The sequence below is a fragment of the Phytophthora sojae genome (assembly GCF_000149755.1).
Source record: "Phytophthora sojae unplaced genomic scaffold PHYSOscaffold_2, whole genome shotgun sequence".
NCBI classification, from domain to species: domain Eukaryota; phylum Oomycota; class Peronosporomycetes; order Peronosporales; family Peronosporaceae; genus Phytophthora; species Phytophthora sojae.
This window is the reverse complement of record NW_009258116.1, coordinates 9,377,225-9,401,966: the sequence shown is the minus strand read 5'-3', so window position 1 is coordinate 9,401,966 and position 24,742 is coordinate 9,377,225. Positions and strand designations below refer to the sequence as shown.

The following is a 24,742-nucleotide window of genomic DNA, read 5'->3' as shown; positions in this document are numbered from 1 at the left end:
CATTTTGCACCAATAGCTTGCGCGAGAGCCGCACGCCCTGCGCCTCGCACTCGTCCACGAAGGCCTTGAGCGCCGTCTCCAGCTCGGGGCTCGCCACGTCGCGCCCGCGCTTGGTGATGCCCTGGCGGTGCTTGGCCTCGATCTCGTCCGCCGCCTGCAGGACCTTCTTGACCGTGTTGGCGGACGGCGCACGCTCCAGGTTGAACGCGGCCTGCGCCCACTGCGCCAGCTTGGCCTGCGACAGCGCGGGGCTGCGCCGGTGCTTGACGATCAGCTCGTACTTCTCCTCGATCGTAAGCCACTTGCCCATGTTCTCTTCGTATGATTTCGCGCTGTGCAATTTGTACAGTTTACGTCAATAATCTTGAAAAATACTGCAGATTTGATAAAAATGTAAAATAGCTAATTCAATGTCTACGGGCGAGCAGTACACTAACTCACCGTACAGTATCTCTAACTTAGAGCCTTCGAGGAAGCATCCCGAGTCGCTTGTGAGTCTAACTGTGCTGTAATCTTGGATCGCTGATGGCAGCGAGCAGAGCGGTGTAGATGTGATGATGATGACAATGCTGTTACGATTGGGTTGTGTGTACTTCCGAGATCGCTAGAACAGATAACCGAAGCTGTAAAGGAAGCGCTCGCGTACGAGTCGGCTGGAATTAGACAAACACTGTGCGGGTGTATTACACCCGTGTAAGGCGTCACAAAGCGGGTCAATTTGATAAAGACCCTCCAGTTGCAAAGCTGGGGATCGTCTCAAGAATGCATTTATCAGGTCATATCCACTCAGGAAGGTAACTATTTTTCACTCAATTCGGTAGTAACAAACCCCGCTTGCAGATGATCTCGAAGCTTACCTGTATAACAAACCCCTGGATGGAATGTTTCTTCTTCTTTTTCTTCTTGTGGAACCAATCTGTATTTGTTTTTTGGCACAAGAAGATCTTACTTTTCTGACCCAGTTAGAAGTATCGGATAACTCTAAAGTCCGAATACATGTACCAGTACGGCTACTGCATGTAGCAACACCTGCTGAAGAGGAAAGAAGTCTTCCGTTTCTCCACTGACGAAACTGAAGGCAAGTCGGTTGGATTCCCATCCCGGTTGCTATCGCATTGAATCAAAACTATCATCACACTTGAACTCTGTTTCACCGACAGCGCATAAACTGCAGCCCCCTCCCTACCGGTAGCGAAATCGCGGCAGGCTTCCAACCGCTCACACAAGTCTTTTGCAACCCAATCAAGCAAACGAGGATGCCTCGAAAGCATAGCTGGACAACGATTTTCCCCGCCGTCACCGTCCTGCTCGCTTTGGCAACGACTCCATCGTCGGCCTTCTCCTTCAAGTCTTTGTTTGACGACTCCCCGGCTTCGCAGAGCACCTCCAAGGTCAGCGCGGAAGCAAGCTCTAATGTCGACGATAGCGACAGCGGGAGTGCAGACCTATCCAATGGGTCTGACATCAAGCCCCGCCAGCCCCTCCTGGATCCCGAGGACTGGTTTCTGACCGAAGAGGAAATCACGGCGTCGCGGGGCGACGTACCGAGGGCTGACATGGCGGTGTATACAACCGGCAACAAGGTCACAACCTACACGGTGTCGAACGAATACTTTAACGCAGTCTACGACGACCTGAGCAAGACCACGGAGGGCGACCGTGTCTTGCTGAATGCCTGGACGACAGCTCTCATCCCGTTCACAGCATCAGAAGAACATGGTCGTCTTGGGCAACAGTTCGGATAAAAAGTACCAACCCGTGGCGTACGTAGGCGGAATCGACCTCGCCAACGACCGATGGGATACCATTTACCACAACGACACAGCTATCCGCGATGCGGGCACATTACGTACCAACAGAAGGGTTGGGTGGACGGGCACATTCGTATCCACGGTCCCGCTGCGAAGGATGTTGCGAGTAACTTCGTGGCTCGATGGAACTCGAAATTCTTGCCGTGTCAGAACCTAAAAGAGCACTTGCTTGACTTCGACAATCCGCCGTACGAGGACATCCCGCAACTCGACTACATCAGCAGCAATACTACTGCCAATTTAGGCAACCAAAGCATCCAGATTACCCGAACCTTCAGCTGCGAGTACAAACACTACAAGGAGTTTGCCCCGAAAGGCGAAGTTTCGCTGTTCAAAGCGCACCTTAAAGCCATCAGGAACGCCAAGAACTTCATCTACATCGAAGATCAGTACTTCGTCTTCATGCCGGAGCTACTTGAGGCTCTGGTGGAGGTTATGCCGAGGATTCAGCGTGACGAAAGAAGAAACCAACGCGTTCACGAATGCCGGCTACATCAAGTACCTGTATCAAAACGTTGAGCCTATTCGGTCGAAGTACCCAAATAAGTTCAAGATGTACACAACCAAAGCCGAGCTGGATCTCTGCATCCACAGCAAAATCGTCATCATCGACGACGTGTATCTATCCATCGGCTCTGCGAACTGGAATCGTCGTAGTATACAGAGTTGAACTCGGATGTCGTGGACGGTGACACAGTGCAGTCGCATGAAGGAGTGACGGTGGGAAAGTTGCCTCGAGACTTCGCATCCGCAAGTTTGTGGAGATGACGGGGCTGAGCTACAAAGAGCTAGACGCCATGACCTTCGTGGAAGCGGCGGACCAGTTCGCCGTCGCTGCAACGCAGGACTCGACGATCTTGGCGAAAAATATCGTCGAGCACCACGATTACTTTTTCGCCATCACGAATTCGATGCGGAAGGTATCCGATCCACAGGACACTTGCAGCTTTGACAGTAACAAAGCAGTGTAGACGATTATTCGTGGAGTGTAAGTTAAAGTGTGCAGCAGAAAAATATATAGATCGAAGTATTCCGTCGTTGTTACTTAATGAAAGAACAGGTATCTTGTGGGTCCACTTTTTGGCGGATGAGGTCTATGAAGGTGGCGTAGTAAAAGTGGTAGCTAAGTGTCAAATGCTGCAGTATAGTCGATGCATCCGACGCAGCAGCTTCGAACGCATTAAAAGCCTTCGAGAGTGTCATGGCATCGAGTTCATCGTAGCTACGCCCTGTCATCTCCTGGAACTTCCGGATACGAAAGTCACGAGCAATTCTGTTCACAGTGACGCCATCAGGAGATTCAACCGTGTCGGCGTCCACGATGTTGGCGTTGATCTCCGAATCGGACGTCATTCCCCGGCGATTCCAGTTGGCTGACCCAACCGATAGATAGACGTCGTCGATGATCACGATCTTGCTGTGGATGTAGAGGTTCAACTTCTTCTTGGGTATGTAAATGGTGAACTTGTTTGGGTTGGCCTTCAGTAGAGGAGAAACCATGTCGTACAGATACCTCCCGTAGCCCGTCACTTGGTACTCGAGCTCCAACTCGTTTACGACGACAATGAGGCGCTGGATCTTCGGCAAGACCTCCAGCAATGCATCTCTCAGTTCAGGCACGAGGACAAAATACTGGTCTTCAATGTAAATGTAGTTTTTCGCGTTCTTGATGGCCTTCAGACGCGCCTTGAACAGCGAGTTCTCTCCTTTCGGCGCGAACTCCTTGTAGTGTTCATACTTACAGCTGAAAGTCCGCACGATCTGGATGCTCTGCTTCCCGATATTCGATGTAGTATTGCTACTGACGTAGTCCAGAGGCGGTAGACTCTTGTATGTCGGGTTCGTGAAGTCTAGTAAATCATCATCCAGACCCTGACAAGGCAGGTAGGCTGAGTTCCATCGAGCTAAGAAGTTGTTGGCCACATCCTTCGCCGCCGGTCCATGGACCCTCACATGGGCATCCAGCCAGCCCTTGCGCTCGATCGTGATGCCTGCAGCATCGCGTATGGCCGAGTTGTTGTGATAAATGGTATCCCACCGGTCTTTAGTGAAGTCAAGTCCCCCTACGTACGCCACGGGCTGGTCTTTCTTGTCGGACGAGCTGTTGGCTGCGAAGATGAGCGTCTTCTGGTGGTGGGACGACGTCATGGTTCGCACTCGATCGTCGAAAATGTACAACGCCTCGGCGCCATTGACTGTAGACGCTGGGATCCTGTTGATGTCGTCTCGAGCTTCGATGTTGATCCTCCGATGTAAGATGTTGGACCACCCCATGATGTGGAAACTCGCACCTCGCCCCACGACGCCCGCCACCATCTCGTGAACGCCCGTGGTCTTGCCCGTAGGGTCAATGTCCGGCTTAAGCGGAACCAAGCTCACTCCCCACGCCGACAGCAAGACGCGGTCGCCCTCCTTCGTTGCGAGGAAATCGTCGTACGTTGCATCGAAGAACTCGTTGGCCACCGTAAGCGACGTCACCTTGTTGCCGGTTGTGTAGACGGCCAAGCCATCTCTCGGTACGCCGCCGCGTGAGTCCGTGATCTCCTCTTCCGTGAGAAACCAGTCGGTTGGTTTAAGTAGAGGTTGGCGAACTGGTACATTGGGCCTATCGACTGCCGAGTCGTTCCGGGAGGTGGTGGGCTTGGGTGTTGAAGAACTCGACGAGTCCTCGTCGTCGTTACCGAAGAGAGACGAGAAGGAGAAGGCCGACGAAGGCGCTACCAAGGTGGAGGCCACCAGCAGCGCCAACCAGCGGCTACCGAGCCGCATCGGAGCGCGCACCTGGACGAACGGAGCGATTCAATTTTGGGCCGCGACGAGGGACTGCAGCGATGCCAGCGGATTACAGTACATGTACTGTACTTCCCTGAAATATACGGGCGTTCTCGTTGGCTTGTTGCAAGCATTGCTGATAAAAAATGGGATTGGAAATGCCCATCGGATGGGCATTCCATCCATAGTAATGGGAGCTGGTCTGGCAGACCAGCTCCCGATACTTTTTGCAAGTTGGAAACCCCAGGTGTTTGACAGCACCCGATACCTCGAACACGGACGCTTCTTGATGGGCGAGCACGCGCGCCTTATTTCGTTAGCACTGTGGACTCACCTGCTTGTAGTAAGTTCTTACTGTTTTACTGTGAGCGCGGTCTCTTCCCATTCTTGCGAGTGAAAATGCAATCGTGCCTCCACAGGCCTGAAACTACGTTGATTCGTTTGTTGGAGCAAAAGTATGCACACCCTTCCGAGGAGATTTTTCTCAAGTGCACCGCCAGTGGCGGTCCGCCACACCCCGGCCGCATCAGACTATGATCTAAGGTGCCGCACAACTCGGCACGTCCTAATCCGTGGGTTTAGTGCTGCGGAGATGCTGATGAGCTACAGACCAGACCTCTAGAGAACGTGAATGAAAGCTAACACACCGCAAGTGGGCCATTCATCCAATGCTATCCATACTTGCGTAGAATATTCATAGGTCTGGATAGGGTCTTACTGACACGGAGTCTTACCAGACCCACAAAAGACCCGTTTAATGATCTTCCTTTGACAATCAATCGGAGGAGCACGTATCCTGGGGGTCTGCTACTTTTCGAACGGCGTCAGTAATAGCGACATAGTAAACGTGATACGGAACCTCTAAATGCTGCAAAATGCTCCGTTTGCCCGAGGCTGAAGCGGCCGCCTCAAATTGATCCGCAGCTTCGATGATCGTCATCCTGTTCAACTCATCGTAGCTGAGTCCCGTCATTTCCTGGAACTTACGAACTCGAAAGTCGCGCGCCAGCTTCTTGACCGTAACCCCATCAGGCGACTCGACCGTGTCACCGTCAATGACATTCGCGGCGATCTCCGAGTCGGACGTCATACTGCGACGATTCCAATTCGCCGACCCGACTGAGAGGAACACGTCGTCGACAATCAGGAGCTTGCTATGAACAAAGATATCCCGATCCGTCTTGATCGTGTAGAGGTTGAACTTGTTGGGAAAAGCCTTCAAAAGCGGCGTGACCATCTCGTAGCTGTACTTGATGTAGCCTCCAGTGCCGAAGACGTCCTTCTCCTTCTGCGGATTGGTGACAACGATCAACCGCTGGATAGTCGGCAGGACTTCTAAGAGCGCGTCAAGTAACTCCGGGACGAGGATAAAGTACTGGTCCTCAATGTAAATGAAGTTCTTGGCGTTCTTGATAGCTTTGAGGCGTGCCTTGAAGATCGAGTTCTCGCCGTGGGGAGCAAACTCGTAGTGCTTGTAGTCGCAGCTGTAGGTCCGCACGATCTGGACGCTGTACTTACCGAGATTTCCGGAAGTTTTGCTGCTGGCATAGTCGAGTTGCGGGATGTGTTCGTAAGACGGGTTTTCGTAGCCAAGCAGGTCGTCACTATGGCCTTGACACGGCAAATAGTCCGAGTTCCAGCGAGCCAGGAAGTTACTCGCCACGTCCTTCGCCGCAGGTCCGTGGATACGAAGATGGCTGTCGTCCCAGCCTTTGTGGCCGCTTGATACGTTGGCTGCATCGCGAACTGCCGACTCGTTGTGATGCATAGTGTCCCATCGACCAGTAGTGAAGTCCAGTCCACCCACATACGCCACGGGTTGATCATCTTTATCCGACGAACTGTTTGCGGCGATCACCAGCGTCTTCTGGTGGTGGGAAGATAAAGCTTTGGGCAGACGATCGTCCAGGATCATCACCGCTTTGGCTCCATTGACTGGGGACACTGGAAGCTCATTGATCGTCTTGCGAACATCGATCATCCTGGCGCGGTGCTGGATGCTGGCCCAACCCAGAATGTTCACTTGTCCTCCTCGCTCCACTACACCAGCCACAACCTTGTCGAAGCGCGTCTTGGCTCCTGTCGGGTCGACGTCGGGCTTCAAAGGAATCAGCGCAGTAGTCCAAGCAGCCAGTAGGACGCGATCACCTTCCTTTGCGGAGCTCAGTTCGTCGTAAGCTGAGTTGAAAAACTCATTTGACGCAGTGAACGACGTCACAGCGTTCCCTGTCGTGTACGGTGCCATATCTTTCCGAGGCGAACCTCCACGCGAGTCCGTGATCTCCTGCTCCGTGAGGAACCAGTCAGTTGCGTCGAGAAGAGGCTGTCGAGCGCGCGTGTTCGGTTCGTCGTCCTTAGTTGAGTTACTTGATGTGGAGACATCGTCGCCACCAAAGAGAGATGAGAACGAGAAGGCGGACGCACGTGCCGGAGCTGAGGCTAGCGCTGTCATGAAGGCCAGGACGAGCACTAGCGTCATATTTCTGCTGCTGTCTCTCATCGCGCTGAATGCCGAGTGCGAGGTCTCCGATGATTGCGGTGGTGAAGGAGCCCGTATTCGTTACGTAAGTATTCCAGCTGTGCTCCGCATGAAAAGCGATCGGGATGTGCTCTTCCTTCCGAGAGTTCCGTTGCTCCTTGTTCTTAGGCTCTGAAGTTTATTCGATACGAGCTTCTTGATTAAGAAGGTTTCTGGTATCGTAACGACACGTGAATAGCGCTGCACTAATAAGATGTTAGTAAGCGGGGTGCAAGTCACGTGTGCTCACGTTATTTGAGTACAAGAAGCAGTTCGCGTTTATTTGTGAGCGCATTGCTGCTCTATCTCAGTGCTCTCGCGACCAAAACGCCACGTCTTTTTGGGCCTTGGCGAGCACTTGAGCGGTGCACGCAAGCGGCGTGCTGACAGTCATCTCGTAAACACAGGTGGACGGTTCGTCTAAGCTCAAAATCTCGTTGTCCTCGCCACAGTCGAGGTGCACCAAGACAGACCTGTACATGCACAGCAAAATTAGCTTTCCCATTGCTGTATACAGGACGATCGATGGCAATGCTTACCTCTCTGGGCCCTTCCAGCATCTCTGGCCCTTAGCGAATCGCATCTTCGTATAACCCGCCTTGCCATTCTCACCGTTCGAGGACGAGTCATTGGCCTCATCGACCGCCCAACCGTCCCACTTGCCAAGTTTCGTGCGATCCTGCTTGACTTCGTCAAACGGACAGAACTTGTACTCGTACTTCTGCTCGGCACACCAGACATTGAGTGAGAAAATATTACGCAGATAAAATGTCACGACCGGCATCACAAACCTCAATTCGCTTCTCGATGCACTTGTCCTTCAGCGCAAAGTACGCACGATCCGGGCCATAATCCATTTTTGCTGTCTCTCGCTTCTCGTTTCGCTCTTTCTCCAGAGTGGAGATGTCGCTCTCAATTTCACGAAGCACCTTCCGAAGCGACTCAGCAACGGGCAACTTCACTACTTCATCCAGTTTCGGGCTTTACATGGACAACATCAATCGTCAGCGAGGGGTTAGCTTATCGCGGAAACTGAAGGACTTACAATAAATACTGGTAGGCGTAGATCGGTGCATCCCAAATGATCCGAGCTCCCCACATCACCGAGCTATAGCCGTCATAAACACTACCACCACCAAGTTGACGGAACCAAACCGAACGTGACGGAGATGGAAAGTCTGGCAATTTGGCAATCGCTGAGCCCGCGATCTCTTTGGTTGAAAGCACGTCCCATAAAGTCCTTGGCGAGAAGAGCACAATTTCTACCAGAGCACGGAATGGAGAGCTAATGATGCCTGCCGAACAAGTGCACATACGATATGGTTAGCACAGTCGGCCTCGCCCTCAGAACCGCGGAAACAGTTTCTAACAGTACCAATGGTGCGCAGAGCATACAGTCCGATTTTCTTCCGACCTTCCGCCCCTCCATTGAACAGAGGTCCCAGAAAATCTTCTCGTCGCATTTGCTCCACCGTACGAGGAGCTCTTCTACAGTAGAAACACAAGCACACCCGCTAGTAAGATCATGGTACCCCGACAACAATCCAAATGACCAAGCGCGCACAACTTCTTGGTAGGGGCTTGCTTGTTGTGGTTCATGCGCAGATAATCTGCCAGCGGGATCTTCGTGCCGTCCGGCAGCTCCACAAGGCTCTTGACAGCCTGCCTTCTCGAATCCAAAACCTCCGACGCTTTGACATCCTCCGCCGAATTCACTGGGACATCGTCCTCCGCTACTCGAATCGCATCGAGGCCTTCAAACTCCAGCGCCTCCACCGCTTCTTTCTCTGTCGCGTGTGAGAACTGCTGCTTACTCGTCTCCTGTCCCTGATCACCAGCAGGATCATGTCCCTCCGCCTGCTTCTGTCTCGCCAGCTCCATCCGATACTTCCTCTCCTTCAGCTCCTCCCGATCCTTGTGCACCGTCACTCTCTCCTTCAACAGCTTCAGCCCCGCGAGTGCTTTCTCCGTGGTCGTCTCGAACTCCTTCTCCCCTTCAAAGAAGCTCGCAACTTCCCCTCTGATGGCCGCCTGGCGCTTCTCGAAGCCCTTCTTCACCACCTCGAGACGCTGCTCCGCCTCCTTCCGGAACTTCTCAGCAGCGGCGGCACACGTATCCGGACAAACTCCAACGTCTTCATCCGATCCGTCACAGCAGTCACAAATGCCGTCATGAATCCGCGACGTATGGATCTAAAAGTCCACAACAACAACATATTTAGTTAGTAATATTCCTAAAACTACCTCATTTTACTAATAAATCTCAACATAATTCTCACTTTTCCGGGGAAGAAGCCGCCGTTCTCGCAGTGGAAGGCACTGGTCAACAGGTGCGAGCACGCGGCGGTGCCTGGCTCGTCCTGGCCGTCGTCGCAGTCGCAGAACTCGTCGTTCAGTCGACTTGGTGGCAGGCTGGAGGCTTTGCCGCCCACGACGCACGAAAACTCGCTGGCCAGGTACTTGGCCTGCTCGGCGGGGGCCACGCCGCGGATCTGCACGGCCGAGGAGGCCCTCGCCGAGGCGAGCGAGCTCAGCAGCAGCAGCGGCAGGAAGCGCGTCATGACGACCGCGTCACAAGTTAAAAAGTGAGGTCGGATTGGCTGATAATGAGAGGGGTTATATTTTGGACCAATTAGAGAAGGTTGTCATGTTGAAGACGGTGGAGGACGCTTTTTTCAGTCCTCCTCGTACTCGTAGTCGTCCTCGCCTGCGTATCGACGCCGCTCTTCCTCCTCTTCGCGTCTGCGGGCCGAAATGGCGTTCGGTTGCGTGCACAACGTCGCGCCCACGGCCTTGAACTTGGACATCTTGAACAGCTCCCGCTCCGCCACCTTCGGGTGGTTGCGGACGTCCTTGCCCAGAGAGCACTGCGTCTCTCGAGGCTGCGGTAGTTTCTGTAGAGAAATACAATACATTGGGGGAAACAGTTTAGTTAGGGTACGCATCAAAGCATTTCTGGTGAGTTGAGATGAGGACGCACCCCTTTGGTCTTCATGGTGCTCAGGTCCGGATAGTCGGCGTTGTCGTTGCTGAACGACGTGTGTCGAGCTTGTACCAGGCCCCAGATGTCCTCGGAAACCCTGTGAGCGCAGTACAGTTGTGTGAGTTGATGACGATCTCAATGGTTGAGGTCGGCTCTACTTACTTGGACTTGATGCCGTAAGTCATGTCGTTCGTGGGGACGAAGCCGCCTTTGCACTTCGCGGCGGGCTTCACCACGATGTCCGGGTGCTCGTTCGCAAATTTGCGCGCCTCACCTGCGCTCAGATACCTGCATCATATAGATCACCACCCTTTGAGTCTTAAGTATCGTTCCAGTTTATAGGGAACCCGTCGTACGAACCCGTTCATGATGGCCTGGCGGTTGGTCTCGATGAAACTGCGTCCGGACTTGGCTGCGGGGGACGGCACCGCCTGCACCCACTTGCTGATGACCTGGCCGGCGTTCTCCGGGTCGCGTTGGATCTCGTAGCCGTAGACATGGTTGGGGTTCTTCGTGTCGGGCAAGTCGTACGTAGTGCGCCGCACAGTGCCCACCGTGCTCTTGATCATGGTCCGGCGGAGGCTCTGCGGGTGGTACTCCTTCGCCATCGTGGACGCAGCTCTTCCTACTTTACTCACACCCTACACCCTACTGGTTTTCCTAAATGGCCTGGAAGACTCGACCAAGAAACAACGACGTTGTCATGGCTCGTGGGGCTAAATGCAGCGTGCTGCCTCCAGCAAGAATAGCTCTCGGTCAACTCCACCTAATGTAGCCATACAGTATGACCTTCGATGTAGCCATCAACGCCAAAATCGATTTTCATGTGACCCACACCATATACAATTGCATCCGCTCCAGTCGTTCTGGTGCAGTCAATTGCCGACTGGCTGGTAAAGAGCTCCGACGTCTTGCGCAGTCCGTCCGCCGTCACTCGCGCCTCCCGTAGCCTACAGGAACCTGCCACCCGCTACCTCACCATGAACAAGAAGATCGCGGCGCAGCTGGAGAAGCTGCAGGGCGACGAGTGGGACTCGGACAGCGACAGCGAGGCTCCGGCCGCTGCCTCCACCTCCTTCGACGCCAGCAATGACCTCGTGAAGCTCCCGACGGCCGAGGAGGCCATCGCCAGCGCCAAGGCCGCCCAGCAGGCCGGCGGCAAGAAGCGCAAGAGCAAGATGCAGCGCAAGAAGGAGGCCGCCGCCCTGGCGCAGCAGCAGAAGGCCGTGAAGGCCAAGAGCCAGCCGTCCAACGTTATTTATCTCGGCCGCATCCCGCACGGCTTCTACGAGAAGCAGATGATGGGCTTCTTCAAGCAGTTCGGCGTCGTGCGCCGCGTGCGGCTCTCGCGCAACAAGCGCACGGGCAACTCGAAGCACTACGCCTTCATCCAGTTCGACGAGCCCGAGGTGGCGCAGATCGTGGCCAACACCATGAACCAGTACCGACTCTTCGACCACACGCTCTCGTGCCACGTCGTGCCCTCGCACGCCGTCCACGAGCGCATGTTCGTGGGCGCCAACAAGGAGTTCAAGCCGCTGCCCCGACAGGCAATCAACCGCAACCGCCACAACGCCGAGAAGACGTACGAGCAGACTGTGGTTAACAACAAGCGCCTGGTCGCCAAGGAGCGGCAGAAGCGCAAGGTGCTCAAGGCGCTGGGCATCGACTACGACTTCCCCGGCTACGAGGCGCAGATGCCGGCCAAGAAGCAGCACATTGCCTTCACATAGAGGAGGCTTTCAGGCTTCGACTTGACTTTGCACACGGAATGCACTCACTCGGCCGGCCAGCCAGCGACGACAACCCGTCCGCCTCCTGGTGTGCGTTTGTGCATGCCAACTTTTGAACTTTCATTGCTTTGCCTTTTCTAGCTACGGTTAATAGATTGTACTTCCTGTGGAAATAGGTGGTGGTACGGGAGCCCTGTCATGTGTTGTACTTTACTTCAGAAGTAGAGCTTACTCTGACTGAAATAACACCTCAATAGTAGCCCCTCGTTGTCACTATCAAGAAGTTTGTATGGAAATAACCCGAACCCTATAATATGATTTTCGGCCGCCTTGAGACGTTGTTTCGGTCCGAGGAAGTCGAATCTCTGTATTAGGACTTTGTATGAGCTCGTCATCGGAAGCAACTTCTTTTTGCTGAAACAACATTTGGCAGTTATTCTGTGTTAATTGGCCAATGATCGACCACCTTGGGTAAAAAAAGGTAGTCGACAAATTTTCTGGAGAATTTAAGATTTGATTTTTTTCTGAGGACTATGGTGAATTTTGAAGTGGGATCATACCAAAAGGTACGAGTTCATACCAGAATCTACGAGTTAATACCGAACAGTACGAGTTCATACTAAAACATACGACTTCATACCAAAAGGTACGATGTGTGTGTACAATAAAGTACGACCTGGTCGGCTTCTCGCCACGTGTTCACTTTCAAATCGGCGCGATGGAAGCACACTTTGCGGTGCTTGGCCATGTTCGACTTCGCCACGAGCTTAGGGCACGTAGGGCACTTGCCCTTCGGTGGACCGTCACCGCCCTCCATTTCCGACCAATTTCTACGACTGAGAGCCGGAACTCCCATTCAGGATTCCTCGATGCTTAGTGGTCAATATTATTTTTGGCTGATCTCGCATATGATTGGCTGAAATAAAATGTTATTTGGCGTTATTTCAGGGAAAGAAGTATTGCTCAACTGTTGCTGGGTTGTGCCGGGGTACCTATGCCGTGTTAGGCGTGTTAGGCGTACGGTCTCACCTTCAGCGGACGTCTACGCGATTGCGGCGTGGACGCAAAGCTGTGCAGATCTTCTTCTAATGCAAGCAGGAGCTGATCTTCTACCTGTACCTCACGCAAGAAGCAGCGAACCTTTCAGGTTAATTAACACGCATACAGTAGCCTGGTGATGGCGTGGCGTTCCGCAGCTTGTGCAACCGTATCCATAGGTTTGGCACATCTCGGTTGTTCATCCTAAGACAAGTTTCGCCGGTCCCCATATGCTGCTTGCCCGCACCTGCAGCCCCACGTCACAAGTTGTGTGGGCAACAATCACAACCCAATTGGAGCCCAAGAGGAGCGAGCAGACCATGGCGGGTGCAGGAACTCAAAGAACTCAAGCTCCAAGCTTGGCGAGAGACATTCAGCTGGACGTTGTCGAGCTTTCGGATCACCCTGGTACTCCGTCAGCCACGCCTCGGGAAGACGACCAGATCCTCGTCAAGCAAGCCACTGACGCCTCGGTCGATAAGGCCAAGCCTGCTCCAGCTCCTCAAACCAAGGTTCTGTTCCTCGATGGCGCGCGTGGTCTCGCCGCCATGCTGGTCGTGGTGCAACACTCGCAAGAGTTCGTGCCGAACCTTCACCTCGGATCGGTTGGCGTCGACGTCTTCTTCGTCCTGTCGTCCTTCCTGCTCACGTGGCTCTTCATGAAGAAGAGCAAGAAGCTGCTGGCCCAAGGCGCAAACCTCCGCACGTGGGCGTTCGTGCTGGCCGACTACTTCCAGAAGCGCTTCTTCCGCGTGTACCCGCTGTTCTTCGTGACGGTGATCGTGCTCTCCCTCATGTCGAAGGAAGACCAGAAGCACTACTTCATCGGCGGCCGACCCGATTTCGACATGTACAAGACACTCACGTTCAGCTACGAGTACCGGTACCATGTCTTCTGGACGCTGCCGCTCGAGATCTCGTACTACTTCGTGATCCCGGTATTTGTCTTGGGCGTGCTGGGACTGCGTCGCTTCTGGTTGGTACCCGCCGTTCCGTTGATGGCGTGGATCGTGTACGAAGGCATGACTGTGTACCGACAGAGCCACATGCCCATGCGACCGCATATCGGGACGTTCCTCACGGGCTCCCTTGCCGCCGTGGTTTTCGTGAAATTGGATTTGTGGATCAAGGAGACCAAGTTCACCTTCCGCCTGTGGCACACGGTGCTACTCCGAGCAGTCGAGTGGCTGTCGATCAGCATGCTGTTGAGCGTGATCTTCCACGGCCTGCTCTTCACCTGGGTGCATCCGAACCCTGCGCTGCCGCCCGACGGCTTCCCGTACACGAGCGCGTTCCTGGCGATCATCTTCGTGATCGAGATGATCCGTCCGTCGTGGCTGTCGACGTCGCTGGAGTGGAACGTGCTGCGCTTCTGGGGCAAGATCAGCTTCTCCGTCTACCTCATGCACACTTTCATCATCGAGAACCCGAAAATCTCGGCCCAGGGCAACTACTTCGACCGGTTCTTCTCTAGGTTGATCCTCGTCGTGGGGCTCTCGACAGCGACCTACTACCTGATCGAGTACCCGTCGCAGTTGCTGGCTCAGCGAGTCTCGCGCATTCTGGCGGAGAAGGAGAAGCAAGGACCTGACGGAGCTCACAAGTTCTCAAGTGTCAACCGTAGTCAACAGTAGAATGTATATGACATAAACTCTTGTTGAAGTGATGTTCTACCTATCGAATGTCATATTCCGCCGTCACATCGCCTTGGCGTTTGCTGCCTTTCCGCTTTAACTGTTGTTTGCGATCATCCTCCTACTTCATACCGTAAATTTCAGTGAGACTAATTGATTTTTACGGTAAGTAATTAGTCGTAGGTTGAACCTGGTAATCAGACTCCCTCGAACCAGGGCCATGGAAGGCGAGCGCCTGCCGCTGCTGCCGCGCGCGTCGACCGTGGAGGAGGCGCGGCTGCGCAACCTGGGCAAGCGCGTGAAGCTGCACTCCAAGCGTCTGCGGCAGGTCTGGCCGCGCATCGCCGGCTTCCTGGCGCTGCGGGACGTCGTGTCGCTGGGCTCCTCCTGCCGCCGACTGCAGCGGCTGCTGGACAATGATCGAGTGTGGTACGAGCGCCCACCAAGCTCGTATAATTAGTAAAAAGGTGTTGGGAACTATGGAGCTGACTTGTGGTTGCGATGCAACAGGCAGGGTCACTATGATCGAGTGGCGAGTCAGCATGTGACGAGGCTGCTGCTGCCGCATTTGGAGACGCGATTTGACAGTGAACTCTCGACTAAAGAGAAGCTCCGACGAGTGGTGAGAGCTGGTGACTGGAGAGAGGAGCAGAAGTATCCTGGGACTAAGGTAATGTGTGGCCATGTGCAGATCCATGCTCGACATGTCCATGATCCGACCAATGCTCTGCAGAACCGACTGCGGGAGGCGGAGCGCGAGGTGTATCGGCTAGAACTGCGGCAGGTGAGCTGGCTGGCTGAGATGCGTTATGCTGTGGATGGTGTGGTGTTGCTGACGATGATTTGATGTGGCTTGTAGCACAAGGTGCGCAGTGTGGTGTGGATGAATGTGCCGCTGGTGCTGGCGTTGTGCTGCTTGAGCGCGTGGAGCTATACCACTGCAACTGATGAGGATGACTACTCAACTGGTACCGCTTCGGCTCAGCTTCGTGGGGCAGGAGATGGCATCTCTCAGTCCGTGCAAGGCAATCCTGTGAAGAAGGTAGACAACAAGGCGGCTACAACTGACGCGGTGTTCGTCGTTGCCATGGCTGTGGTTTCTAACTTCCGTTGGTGCAGTTTGTGCTTGTGACAGATTTACTGCTGTTGGTCGCTGTGATGATCTTGAGTGTGGGGGACTTGGCAGGCAAAGCACTGTACACGGTGGGAGTGCTTGCCGCCATTGAGGCGGCCGTGATGCTGGCAGAGTTCGTCGCCTGGTCATCGCCTTTGCAAGTCTCCCATTCTGTCCTGGTGCTCGCGATTCTTGTGTTCAATGCTGTGCTGATCACCAAGGAGAAGAAGGAATACCTCCGCGAGATGGCGGCGTTCTTGCCATCCTATTGAGTTTTTGCTGGAGAAGAGAGCTCAGCTGAATGAATGAAATGAACGGCAATGGTGTATTTCATGATAATTGCCACACAAAAATCAAATACCAACTCTATTCCCTGTTCCAATACTTGCGGACTACGAGTCGTAGTGCTCAAAACAACATCCCGGCAGCCCCACAATCCCACTTGACACGACAGGCAATTGCGACCTACTCATCGGTTTGAACGTAGCATTCCGTGCTGCATCCGCTTCATCGTATAGCACCCCTGAGCGCAATAAATTTCTTGCCGTGGTCCGGAACAGCGTCTCCCTCAAATCTCTCTCCTCGGGTCTTTCTAGCGGCCCCTTGGGGCGGTTCGCAGGGTCCTGTCGAGACTGCAGCCACTTGGCGTTAAGCTGTTTCCGCACTTTCCTCTCACTATGGCGTTTCAGCGCGCTCGCACCCCTTCCATTCGCTAGTTCTCCACCATACTCTGTATCCTCACCGCTCCATCTGCTCTCACTCGCGGCACGACGAGCAGCTTGCAGCAGCTCGCGACGTCTGGCACTCGCCTCCGTCGCGGCCTTAGTGCGCTCCTCTTCACCCAGCGGCTGCAGCTCCGGCGTCATCTCCATCTCCTCACCTTGCTGCTGCAATTGCAGTTCAATAGCTCGACTGGCGTGCTGTGTCTCGACTGCAAAGGGGTGGTCCATCTCTTCCTCTGGTTCGGGGCTCTCCCGCTCTGCGAACGCTGTAATGCGCGAACGGTTTAGGAACGCCGTGTTCAGTCGCTTGCCCGTGGCAATCGGGTGACGTCTGTAGGTCCTCTCGCTGCTTCGGATGGCCATACCGCCGCCTTCTCGCTGTATCTTGACGTTGCGCGCCCTCTCATCACTCAATGCCACCAGCGGATGGGTGTGCGGGACTGGAGGCGGCTGCGGCGTCAAACCTTCGTCCCCCGCGTCGCTGAAATTGCATTGGGGCCTTCGCCGTTGACTGGAGCGCGTGGTGTATGAGTCCGGGTGAGCTCGGGGCGCTGGCGGCGGCGGCATGGGCTCCAGCTTCTCCTCACTCACCTCTTCATCGAGCCACCGTGTCATGCTAGGTATTTGTAAAGTGTAAAAATGAGGGTAGGAAACTTTGTGCAAAAGTTCAGAAAACTGCGGACGTGAAAATAAGGCGAAGCGCTAAAGTTGAAGGGAATGCAAATATGAAATTGATAGTATGTCGTTGTCGTCGGGAGCTTTGCGCGCTCTAGTTGTTCTTCCTAGCGTCCGTCGCGGAACTCTACACTATTAGGCTGCGGACTCAGTTGTCGGCAGCGAAACGATGGCCTGGCCACGAGAAGTTTACCGATCGTAGCGGGTGGCGTTGCCTCCAGGAGGGCCGTTCGCGTTGTTCTGGCGCTGTTGGTGCATGCTACGAAGGCCAGCCTTCAACGCCTCGAGGCCTCGCGGCGCAGGAGCAGAGGAGCTAATGTGATTGGAAGGGTACGCTTGCGCTGGGTCCAGATTGCCACCGAACGCTGACTGGATGGGGGCACCGCGGCTTCCTCCTCGGCCTCCGAATCCGCCTTGGTATCCGCGACCGCCAAATCCGCCCTGGTATCCACGGCCGCCATTGCCGCCTCCACCGTTGTAGCCACCGTTGACGCCACGGTAGTCGGAGCTTGGTCGGCCATATGAAGACTGGCCACCGTTGTATTGGTTGTACGATTCGCTGTACTGGCCGCGCTTATTCCGCGGCTCTTGAGAGCCCCAGTTGCCGTATCCGTTGGTCATGTACTGGTTGTATTGCTGCTGCTGCTGCTGAGGAGGTCCGCCATAGCGATCCACATTCAGGTTGTTGTTCACGAATCGCTGGTTTCCTTGCTGGCCACCGTATCCACGGCCACCACCGCCGCGGCCGCCGTATCCGCCACCACCACGACCACCGAATCCGCCGCGGCCTCCGCCACCGTTGTGGCGCGACATGTAGTTTTGACGCACATTGGTGTGGTTCGACGCGTCGCCGGCCAAATCCACGATGTTAATGTTGGCCTTGCCGAAGAACGGGATCGTGATCCGCTTGTCGTTTTCCGTGATCAGCACGGGGCTGGGAGACTGGGCACCGTCCAAGATTTTCGACAGGTGCGGCAGCGTAGGCGGCAAGCGGTACTGGAAGCTGTAGCACTGGTTGTTAGGAATGTCCACCAGGTGCCTCTGGGCCTTCTCAGGACTGGGCACGATTCCCCCGATAGGGAAGTAGAGGGCCTCAATGTAGATAAGCGTACCGTTGAACGACTGAGAGATGCGCGGGTCAGCCTGCGCCTCAGCGAGCTCCGTGGTTGGAGGGTTCTTGGTCACGGGGCACTTGGAGTGGAAGAAGACGACCTCCTTGCCGAAGCGAGCATTGCGCTTCCTCTCTGCTTCAGTCAACTTCTGGTTCGGCTCCTTCATGGCCTCCAGCAATCGAGGCTCATCGATGAACGGCAGCAGCACCACCCACAGCCACGGCATTGCCTTGCCATTCGGGTCCACTGGGATTTCCTTCGGGTAGAAATCAATGATCGGCGACTCCGGGTCGGACATCAACCACCGGTACGGCTTCGGAATAGCGTGAGCGCTTCCAGCAGGGAACACTCCCATCAGCTGCTCAAACGGGTGGAATGGAACTCCCTCTTCAAACTTGATCTCAAAGCGGTCGATGTTGCGCAAGTCCGAGGCAAAGGGGGCATAGTGGAAGGGGTAGAACCACTGCCACGACGCGCAGCCAGTGTAGTAGTAGCGCATCACCCAGCACAGTCCCTCAATGTAAGCGTGGAAAACGCGTTCACGTCCACCACCAACCTCGATATCATCAGCCTTCAGCTTGTCGCTGTAGTATCTGGTCTTCCATCCAGGCTCGCCTAACCGTACAACATCTTGAACCTCTTCCCGGTACTGTTCCAGCTTCTTCTCCACACTTTCCTTCACACGCGCCTTCACGGCCTCCTGAGCCGTCATACCGCCGTACTTCTTGTCCGCAGCAATGATATCCTTATCAATGCGGCGCTTCTTCAGGATCTCAACAGCCGAGTCCTTAGCGGCCGCAGCAGCGATCTGATCCTTCTTCTCATTCGACAAGCGCGACTTTCTTCTCCTCTCGTTCTCCGCCTGCTTCAGCGCACGTCGCTGGAAGATCACGTCCTCCACCTGACCCACCTCGGCTAGAATCACATCAACGCGCGAGAGGTTCACCTCACCTCCGTCTGTGATGTATCCGCCCATAGCCGGCAACAACTTGGCGTAGATCAAGATGAGGAAGTCCAGCGCTCCATCACGAATATCAAGCGACGGCAGGTGCGGCAGGAAATCGTTACCCACGAAGAAACAGAGGAACACGAAGTCGTCAATCACGCGCTCGAAGTCGTACTCGAATGGCAGCACGCGCGCCAGCGGCTCGAACTCCACTTGCAGGTACTCGCGCAGCGTCGCAATGTGCAGGTACTGCAGCGGCTTCAAGTCCGACGCGATCAGGTCCGCGTCGTGCTCGCCAAACTCTCCGCGTTTGCGCTTGCTGAGCGTCGTTCCGTTGGCATCCAACACCATCTGCTGCTCCTTCTGTCGCTCACGCTCGAACTTCTGCTTGCCGAAGAGCACTTCTTCTCGCAGGATGGAGAACTTGACCTCGTGCGTGGCGAGCCCCAGCATGATGAGATCGGCGTCCAGACCGTGCAGCACGTGGTGCTGGTTCGGGTCGTAGCCGGGCTGCGAGCGCTGCACGCGGATGTACTGCATGAGCTTGTGCTCGCCCTCGCCGGGCACGCCGGCATCCGAGAGGATGACCTTGATGCTCTTCCACGCGGCGTTGTTGTTGATCCGGTCGCGGATGTAGAAGCGCAGGTGCTTGGCCAGCTTGGCCATGAACTTGGTGCCGGGCGTGATGACGTTCGAGTCCCAGGGCTTCTCCTGCTTGCTGGGCACCTTGTGGCCCAGCGCGCTCATGTACTCGAGCGCCTCCTTCTCCACCTCCATGCGCTGCTCGGCCTCCTGTGCCGCGCGGAAGCGACGCGCGCGCTGCTGGTTCATCTTGGCGCGCGGGGCGACGCCGTCGATGGCCAGGTACAGCACGCGGCGCGGGCGCACGGCGGCCACGAGGCGGTCCACGTAGGCCATGACGCGGCGGTACATCTCCTCCTCCGTCTTGGGCGCCTCGCCGTTCTCCGGGTGCGCGCACGGGTGGATGAGGCCGTTCATGTCGACGTAGAGGTTGTCCACCTCGAAGCCGTTCGGGTTGGGGCCCGTCGTGTCCGTGAGCTCGAAGTGGCGCTCACCCTCGAGCACCACGGCGCGGCTCTCCACGCAGTCCACGACGCATTTCGGGTACTTCTCCTGCACCCAGCGGTAGAAGGCCGGCACGCCCATGGCTCTGGGCTTCCAGTATCTCTTGACCTTCGACTGAGCTTGTCTCGAGGGAGAAGATGGAACAAATCGATTGGTCAGGCGAAACAGTCTCGCATGTGGCGCACATAGATTAAGGTGTGGTACACTTTTAACCTGTTGTGGAGCATGCGGAGTGAGGCTGTGGAGGTGGTTGGTGTGCGCCACACTCATGGTGCAGCTCGAATCACATTTTGGGAGCAAGGTCTGGTGTTGTTGTTAGCCATCAGAGCATCGGGATGGCGAGCGAGGGTCAAGGCGCGGCGGCCAGCAGGCAGATCCAGGTGCTGCTGACGCTGCATGACGGCGAGCGCTCGTTCGGCATGTCGCTGGCGCAGAAGAGCCCGCCGCTCGGGCCCAAGTACACGGTCGTCTCCAGCGTCTTCGCCAACTCGCCCGCCGACCGCGCAGGCGTCCGCAAAGGTTTCCTTCGATCGATCCATCGATTCATGCAGTTGTGCGCGCTGCGGTGCATACGCTACTAGCAGTTGATGGCATTGTGCAGTTGATCAACTGACAGAGGTGTTGCAATTTGTGTCCAATGCGTTGGCAGGATACGTGGTGCGCTTCATCAACGACAGACCCATGAACGGGCTGACGGTCGCGCAGGTCGCCAACAACTTTCGCAATGCAGCGCAGGTGAGTCACTGCAGTTGGGGGTGCAAGTAAGCGTCACGGCTCTGATGTGGTTGGTGTTCAATGAATTGTTAGGCCAAGATCACGCTCGAGATTCTTGAGAACACGCCGTCGCCGCGGACGTCGGCGTTTACGGCTGCAGCAACGTTTGGAGGAGTGAAAGCTGCGATCCCTATTGCTTCATGTGCTGAAAGTGGGCAGCGACCAGTGGCACCGGTGACTGGATTTTCTGCAGCTTCGTCGGGGCGAGCGATCGCAGCCCCGGGGACTGCACTTGCAGTTCCGAGGGTCGCATCGCCCAAGCAGCCAGTGTTGAGGCTGGGTGCGGAGCCTGCGGCGAAGACATTGGCGGCATCGCAGCCACAACCTGCTTCTCCTCCTGTAAGCTCTGGAAGTGTAGGTGCTACGGTGATGCCAAAGGCCGACGCGAAAATAGTCAATGGTGCAGCCCATACAGGTTTGAAGAGCAAAGCGGTTGCTCCGGTACTTCGGCTGGGACTAAAACCAAAGTCGGTGCCTGAAGAAGCTGCTCCGAAGAAGGTTCCAGCGGTAACCAAGGTCGCCGAGCCCAAAGCGGCTGCAAAGAGTGTTCCGAACAGTGCCCCCGAAGCGAAACGAAATCTTGAAAGCAGCAGAATACCGCAAAGCCCCGTCCAGGCGATCGAGGCTCCTAGGACTGCCGCTAATAAAGAGACTCAAGGTGAGTTGGTCAGCAACCGGTGGCAAATTGAAGCATTACTGACTAATGGACCGACGGCGTGATAATGTTTTTTGTTTCTAGGACCAGTGGCTACTGCCCAGGCAAAAGCCTCACCGGCTCCGGTAGCAGCTGCACCAACAGCTAAGGCGACGCCAATCCCGGCACCGCCGGCTCCTCTCGCAGTGCCATCTACAGTTCCCGCTGAGGTGAAATCTGCTCATACGGTAGCAACTACGGGGAGCAACGTGTTGCGGTCAACCCCATCTTCATCTACCGCAGTGTCTACCGCAGCTTCTCAAAACGGAGCTACTTCGGTTGAGAGGGCTCCAGTAATGGCAGCTGCACAATCGTCAGTAGTATCTTCGTCCAAGCCAACAGCGGTACGTTCGAGCTCCTCTCCAGCGATAGTCACCTCGATAGTTGCAACGGTGCTACCTACCTCCTCGGCCCCAGCAGCAGCAGCAGCAGCACCGCCGAAAACTGTAGTAGCACCAGCGAGAAGTACAACCCCGACACCAACAGTAACTCTACCGAGCCAAACACCGGTGCCAGCTAGAAGCGCACCGGTAGCAACTGCGCCAAGACCCCAGCCTGAGCCAGCGAGGAGTACGATCCCAGCACCGGTAGTCATCCCACCGAACCCACCGGCCGTGCCACCTAGGAGCGGTCCCCTACCACCGCCGGTAGCGACTGCACCTAGGCCCCAACCTCAAACAACGAGAAATACGACCCCAGCTGCAGCGCGAAGTCCCGCAAACGCAGCTACAACTGCGCAGCCTGCATCAGCGGTGTCAACACCTACTGCCACCAAATCGAAAACGGGTAAGAAGCGCGGCAGGCCCCGAAAGAACGCAGCAGCGACAAATGGGACGACAAGCCACAAAGGAAAGGGGAAGGCAAAGGCAAAGAAGGCGACGAGGCAGCAGGAGGACGATGAGGCGGACGAGCTTCTGGAAGACGGTACGTCTAAGTCATTTGTAGTGTGCACAACTATGATCTGTGTTGACGTGTGAACACTTGTTGTGCTGATCTTGCAGAAGAAGAAGAGCTGGGTATGTATGCGCTTTCCTCCGACTCCGACACGGGGGAATCGCCATCTAAGAAGACTGCGCGTCGTGCAGGAAACGGTCGTCGTCGTGGGGTCACTAACCGCACTCGGCATAGCCTTACCGTTGACCGGCTCGTTGGGATGGGATTCACACAAGAAGATGCGGAAGCTAGTGTGAGAGAAATTGGGGACGACCCAGACGCATGCATGATTTGGATCATATCGAAGATTGAGGAGCGGCAGTTCACGAGGGACCTGAACGAAGCCTCCATCCAGTCCGAGCAAGCAAAGCGCGACGAAGAAAAGCGAGCCAAGAAGCTTAAGATGGAAACTCTTGTTCATGCCGAGAAGTTTATGTCGCTATTCCCTTCGGTGAGTGCTGTGCTTCCTGCTGCCTATTTCTTCACTATTTCAAGTTCTGACGTATTGCCTTGCCTCTTTTGTTGCAGTCTTACTTAGCGTGCCCCGAGTCTTCTGCATCGCACTTGAAAAGGTTCTTACACTCGACGATTGATCAAGTCGATGGAGAAACGTACATTCGTAAGATCGTGACCAAACTGCTTACGCTTGAGGCGAAGTCGATCCGGTGGTACAAGCACGCTGTCAGGTCGTATATGCTGGAGCTTGCCGGGCGGTTGGATGTTGCGTTGGGGACCCACGATGTAATGACGTGCTGCGCGCGCATTTCGTCAATGAATGCTGACCCGTCCGATGTATCGTGCAATTTCATCCGGAAGATACTGGAAGAAGAGAAGGCGCTGACCAAGGCATTGTTCGAGATGCCGACCAACCAGGGGGGTGTACCCCCGGTATTCCTCGAGTGTGACGAGACGACAAAGTTTGATCTTGACGACGACGGCTTTGAAGTGGTCGAACCAGACGACACGTAAATGAAGCGCAGCCGAGCAATATAACCAGCAATCGGGAGGGAGTTGGCCTATTTACCAAGTAAAGTTACAACTAATAGTGCGTCAAGTCAAGTACGGATTGGGGCGTCGCGTTTAATGTTAAAGGGCTGCTGCTCGGCAGTCCGTCTACTCTCACCCACGTTTGTGTTGTTTTCTGTTTACTCCGTCACGTAGATCCCCTCTCCAGCGAACCAGAGTGTGTCTTCGTTGCGGAAGGAGCTCGCGCTCACCTCCTGCTGGCCGTTGATGGGGCAGTGCGGGCAGTTGCTGTCGTCGAACCTCGACGTGGAGCTTGTGGACAGCAGGTGGTTGGTGGATCGGTGGCGGAAGCGCACGAGCTCTCCTCGTTTCCAGAGGCCGTCGTCTTCGCACTGTCCCTCGGCCGAGCACTGCTGGTTCTCCTGGCACTCGACGACCCACGTGTCGAGTCTGTCGCCCTCCCCAGCGACTCCAAAGGCGCTGACTTCCAAGTTCTGCGACGACAGCGGCGCCTTGAACATGTGCGAGTGCAAGTTGCGTCGCGTCTGCATGTGCTCCAGCCGGACCGTGGCACCGCATTCAATGGGCTTGCCCACTTCGCACGCGGCCTCGCCGTCTCCCTCCTTCACGAGCCAGTAGCTGTTGACGTCGTTGCGCGCCATGTGCGTCGTGACCGACTGCTGCTGGCTGCCGCTGCCGTACTGGATCTCATGGGAGTGCAGCCGATAGCGACTGGGCTCGTGCACCAGCTTGATGGAGCTGCCGCACGTCACGTGCTCGAAGCCCTGCGGGTCTGCAGCAACAAAGTACACAAGCGTCAGCTACAGCTATGATACAGTGAGTCCATTGCAGTGCGTCTCCTCACAGCTGAGGTCGGCGGACGAGTCCTGCGCGCAGGCCTCTTCGCACGTGAACTCGTGGTGCTCGCAGTCCACTTCGCGCACGCGGCGGCGGCCCTCGCACTCGCAGAAGCCCGAGAGCCCCGAGGCGATGCGCTTGGAACACGCGGCGTCGTTCTGCGGCTCGCGCTGGCCGTGCGGGTCGCAGCTGGAGGTGGCGCGCCACTTGACGCAGTAGGTGGCCGACTCGCCCTTGGCCAAGGGCAGCGCGCTGCTGAGCAGCGCAGGCAGCAGCAGCAGGCCGGCGGAGCGCATGACGTCGACGATGTAGGTTGTGCTGCTTGCGTGGAAGCGTATCCGGGGTTAAAGGCAGTCTATTTGAGGCTTAATTT

The 24,742-nt window shown here is 55.6% G+C and overlaps 10 protein-coding genes across 10 annotated transcripts; 5 read left to right on the top strand and 5 right to left on the bottom strand.

Annotated features, from left to right (window-relative positions):
* Window positions 1-1,256: 1,256 nt before the first annotated feature.
* PHYSODRAFT_326724 (hypothetical protein) lies at window positions 1,257-2,782 on the top strand (the record flags this gene model as incomplete). The annotated part of the gene is made up of 4 exons (XM_009522733.1): window positions 1,257-1,735; window positions 1,826-2,237; window positions 2,311-2,429; window positions 2,551-2,782. 4 exons carry the CDS (start codon window positions 1,257-1,259, stop codon window positions 2,780-2,782), a joined length of 1,242 nt encoding a protein of 413 aa, XP_009521028.1.
* A 70-nt stretch (window positions 2,783-2,852) lies between these two features.
* On the bottom strand, window positions 2,853-4,580 carry PHYSODRAFT_478700 (phospholipase D-like protein; the record flags this gene model as incomplete). The annotated part of the gene is made up of 1 exon (XM_009522732.1): window positions 2,853-4,580. The coding sequence occupies one exon, from the start codon at window positions 4,578-4,580 to the stop codon at window positions 2,853-2,855; it is 1,728 nt and encodes a 575-aa protein (XP_009521027.1).
* A 778-nt stretch (window positions 4,581-5,358) lies between these two features.
* PHYSODRAFT_481585 (phospholipase D-like protein) lies at window positions 5,359-7,035 on the bottom strand (the record flags this gene model as incomplete). The annotated part of the gene is made up of 1 exon (XM_009522731.1): window positions 5,359-7,035. The coding sequence occupies one exon, from the start codon at window positions 7,033-7,035 to the stop codon at window positions 5,359-5,361; it is 1,677 nt and encodes a 558-aa protein (XP_009521026.1).
* Window positions 7,036-7,362: 327 nt separating this feature from the next.
* PHYSODRAFT_350187 (hypothetical protein) lies at window positions 7,363-10,692 on the bottom strand (the record flags this gene model as incomplete). The annotated part of the gene is made up of 11 exons (XM_009522730.1): window positions 7,363-7,574; window positions 7,641-7,822; window positions 7,893-8,082; window positions 8,147-8,396; window positions 8,477-8,589; window positions 8,666-9,294; window positions 9,381-9,630; window positions 9,793-9,995; window positions 10,082-10,181; window positions 10,247-10,372; window positions 10,445-10,692. 11 exons carry the CDS (start codon window positions 10,690-10,692, stop codon window positions 7,409-7,411), a joined length of 2,457 nt encoding a protein of 818 aa, XP_009521025.1. The 3' UTR covers window positions 7,363-7,408.
* Window positions 10,693-10,987: 295 nt separating this feature from the next.
* Window positions 10,988-11,817, top strand: PHYSODRAFT_555443 (hypothetical protein; the record flags this gene model as incomplete). Its single annotated transcript, XM_009522729.1, has 1 exon — window positions 10,988-11,817. Exon 1 carries the CDS (start codon window positions 11,065-11,067, stop codon window positions 11,815-11,817), a length of 753 nt encoding a protein of 250 aa, XP_009521024.1. The 5' UTR covers window positions 10,988-11,064.
* Window positions 11,818-13,175: 1,358 nt separating this feature from the next.
* PHYSODRAFT_486377 (hypothetical protein) lies at window positions 13,176-14,489 on the top strand (the record flags this gene model as incomplete). Its single annotated transcript, XM_009522728.1, has 1 exon — window positions 13,176-14,489. One exon carries the CDS (start codon window positions 13,176-13,178, stop codon window positions 14,487-14,489), a length of 1,314 nt encoding a protein of 437 aa, XP_009521023.1.
* A 220-nt stretch (window positions 14,490-14,709) lies between these two features.
* Window positions 14,710-15,983, top strand: PHYSODRAFT_555442 (hypothetical protein; the record flags this gene model as incomplete). The annotated part of the gene is made up of 5 exons (XM_009522727.1): window positions 14,710-14,918; window positions 15,000-15,111; window positions 15,181-15,273; window positions 15,349-15,531; window positions 15,609-15,983. The coding sequence occupies 5 exons, from the start codon at window positions 14,710-14,712 to the stop codon at window positions 15,873-15,875; spliced, it is 864 nt and encodes a 287-aa protein (XP_009521022.1). The 3' UTR covers window positions 15,876-15,983.
* A 12-nt stretch (window positions 15,984-15,995) lies between these two features.
* PHYSODRAFT_487311 (hypothetical protein) lies at window positions 15,996-16,940 on the bottom strand (the record flags this gene model as incomplete). Its single annotated transcript, XM_009522726.1, has 1 exon — window positions 15,996-16,940. One exon carries the CDS (start codon window positions 16,938-16,940, stop codon window positions 15,996-15,998), a length of 945 nt encoding a protein of 314 aa, XP_009521021.1.
* Window positions 16,941-20,479: 3,539 nt separating this feature from the next.
* PHYSODRAFT_312054 (hypothetical protein) lies at window positions 20,480-23,290 on the top strand (the record flags this gene model as incomplete). The annotated part of the gene is made up of 7 exons (XM_009522725.1): window positions 20,480-20,663; window positions 20,794-20,879; window positions 20,952-21,257; window positions 21,297-21,462; window positions 22,339-22,536; window positions 22,614-23,000; window positions 23,232-23,290. 7 exons carry the CDS (start codon window positions 20,480-20,482, stop codon window positions 23,288-23,290), a joined length of 1,386 nt encoding a protein of 461 aa, XP_009521020.1.
* Window positions 23,291-23,690: 400 nt separating this feature from the next.
* PHYSODRAFT_482323 (hypothetical protein) lies at window positions 23,691-24,665 on the bottom strand (the record flags this gene model as incomplete). The annotated part of the gene is made up of 2 exons (XM_009522724.1): window positions 23,691-24,304; window positions 24,377-24,665. 2 exons carry the CDS (start codon window positions 24,663-24,665, stop codon window positions 23,691-23,693), a joined length of 903 nt encoding a protein of 300 aa, XP_009521019.1.
* Window positions 24,666-24,742: the final 77 nt, after the last annotated feature.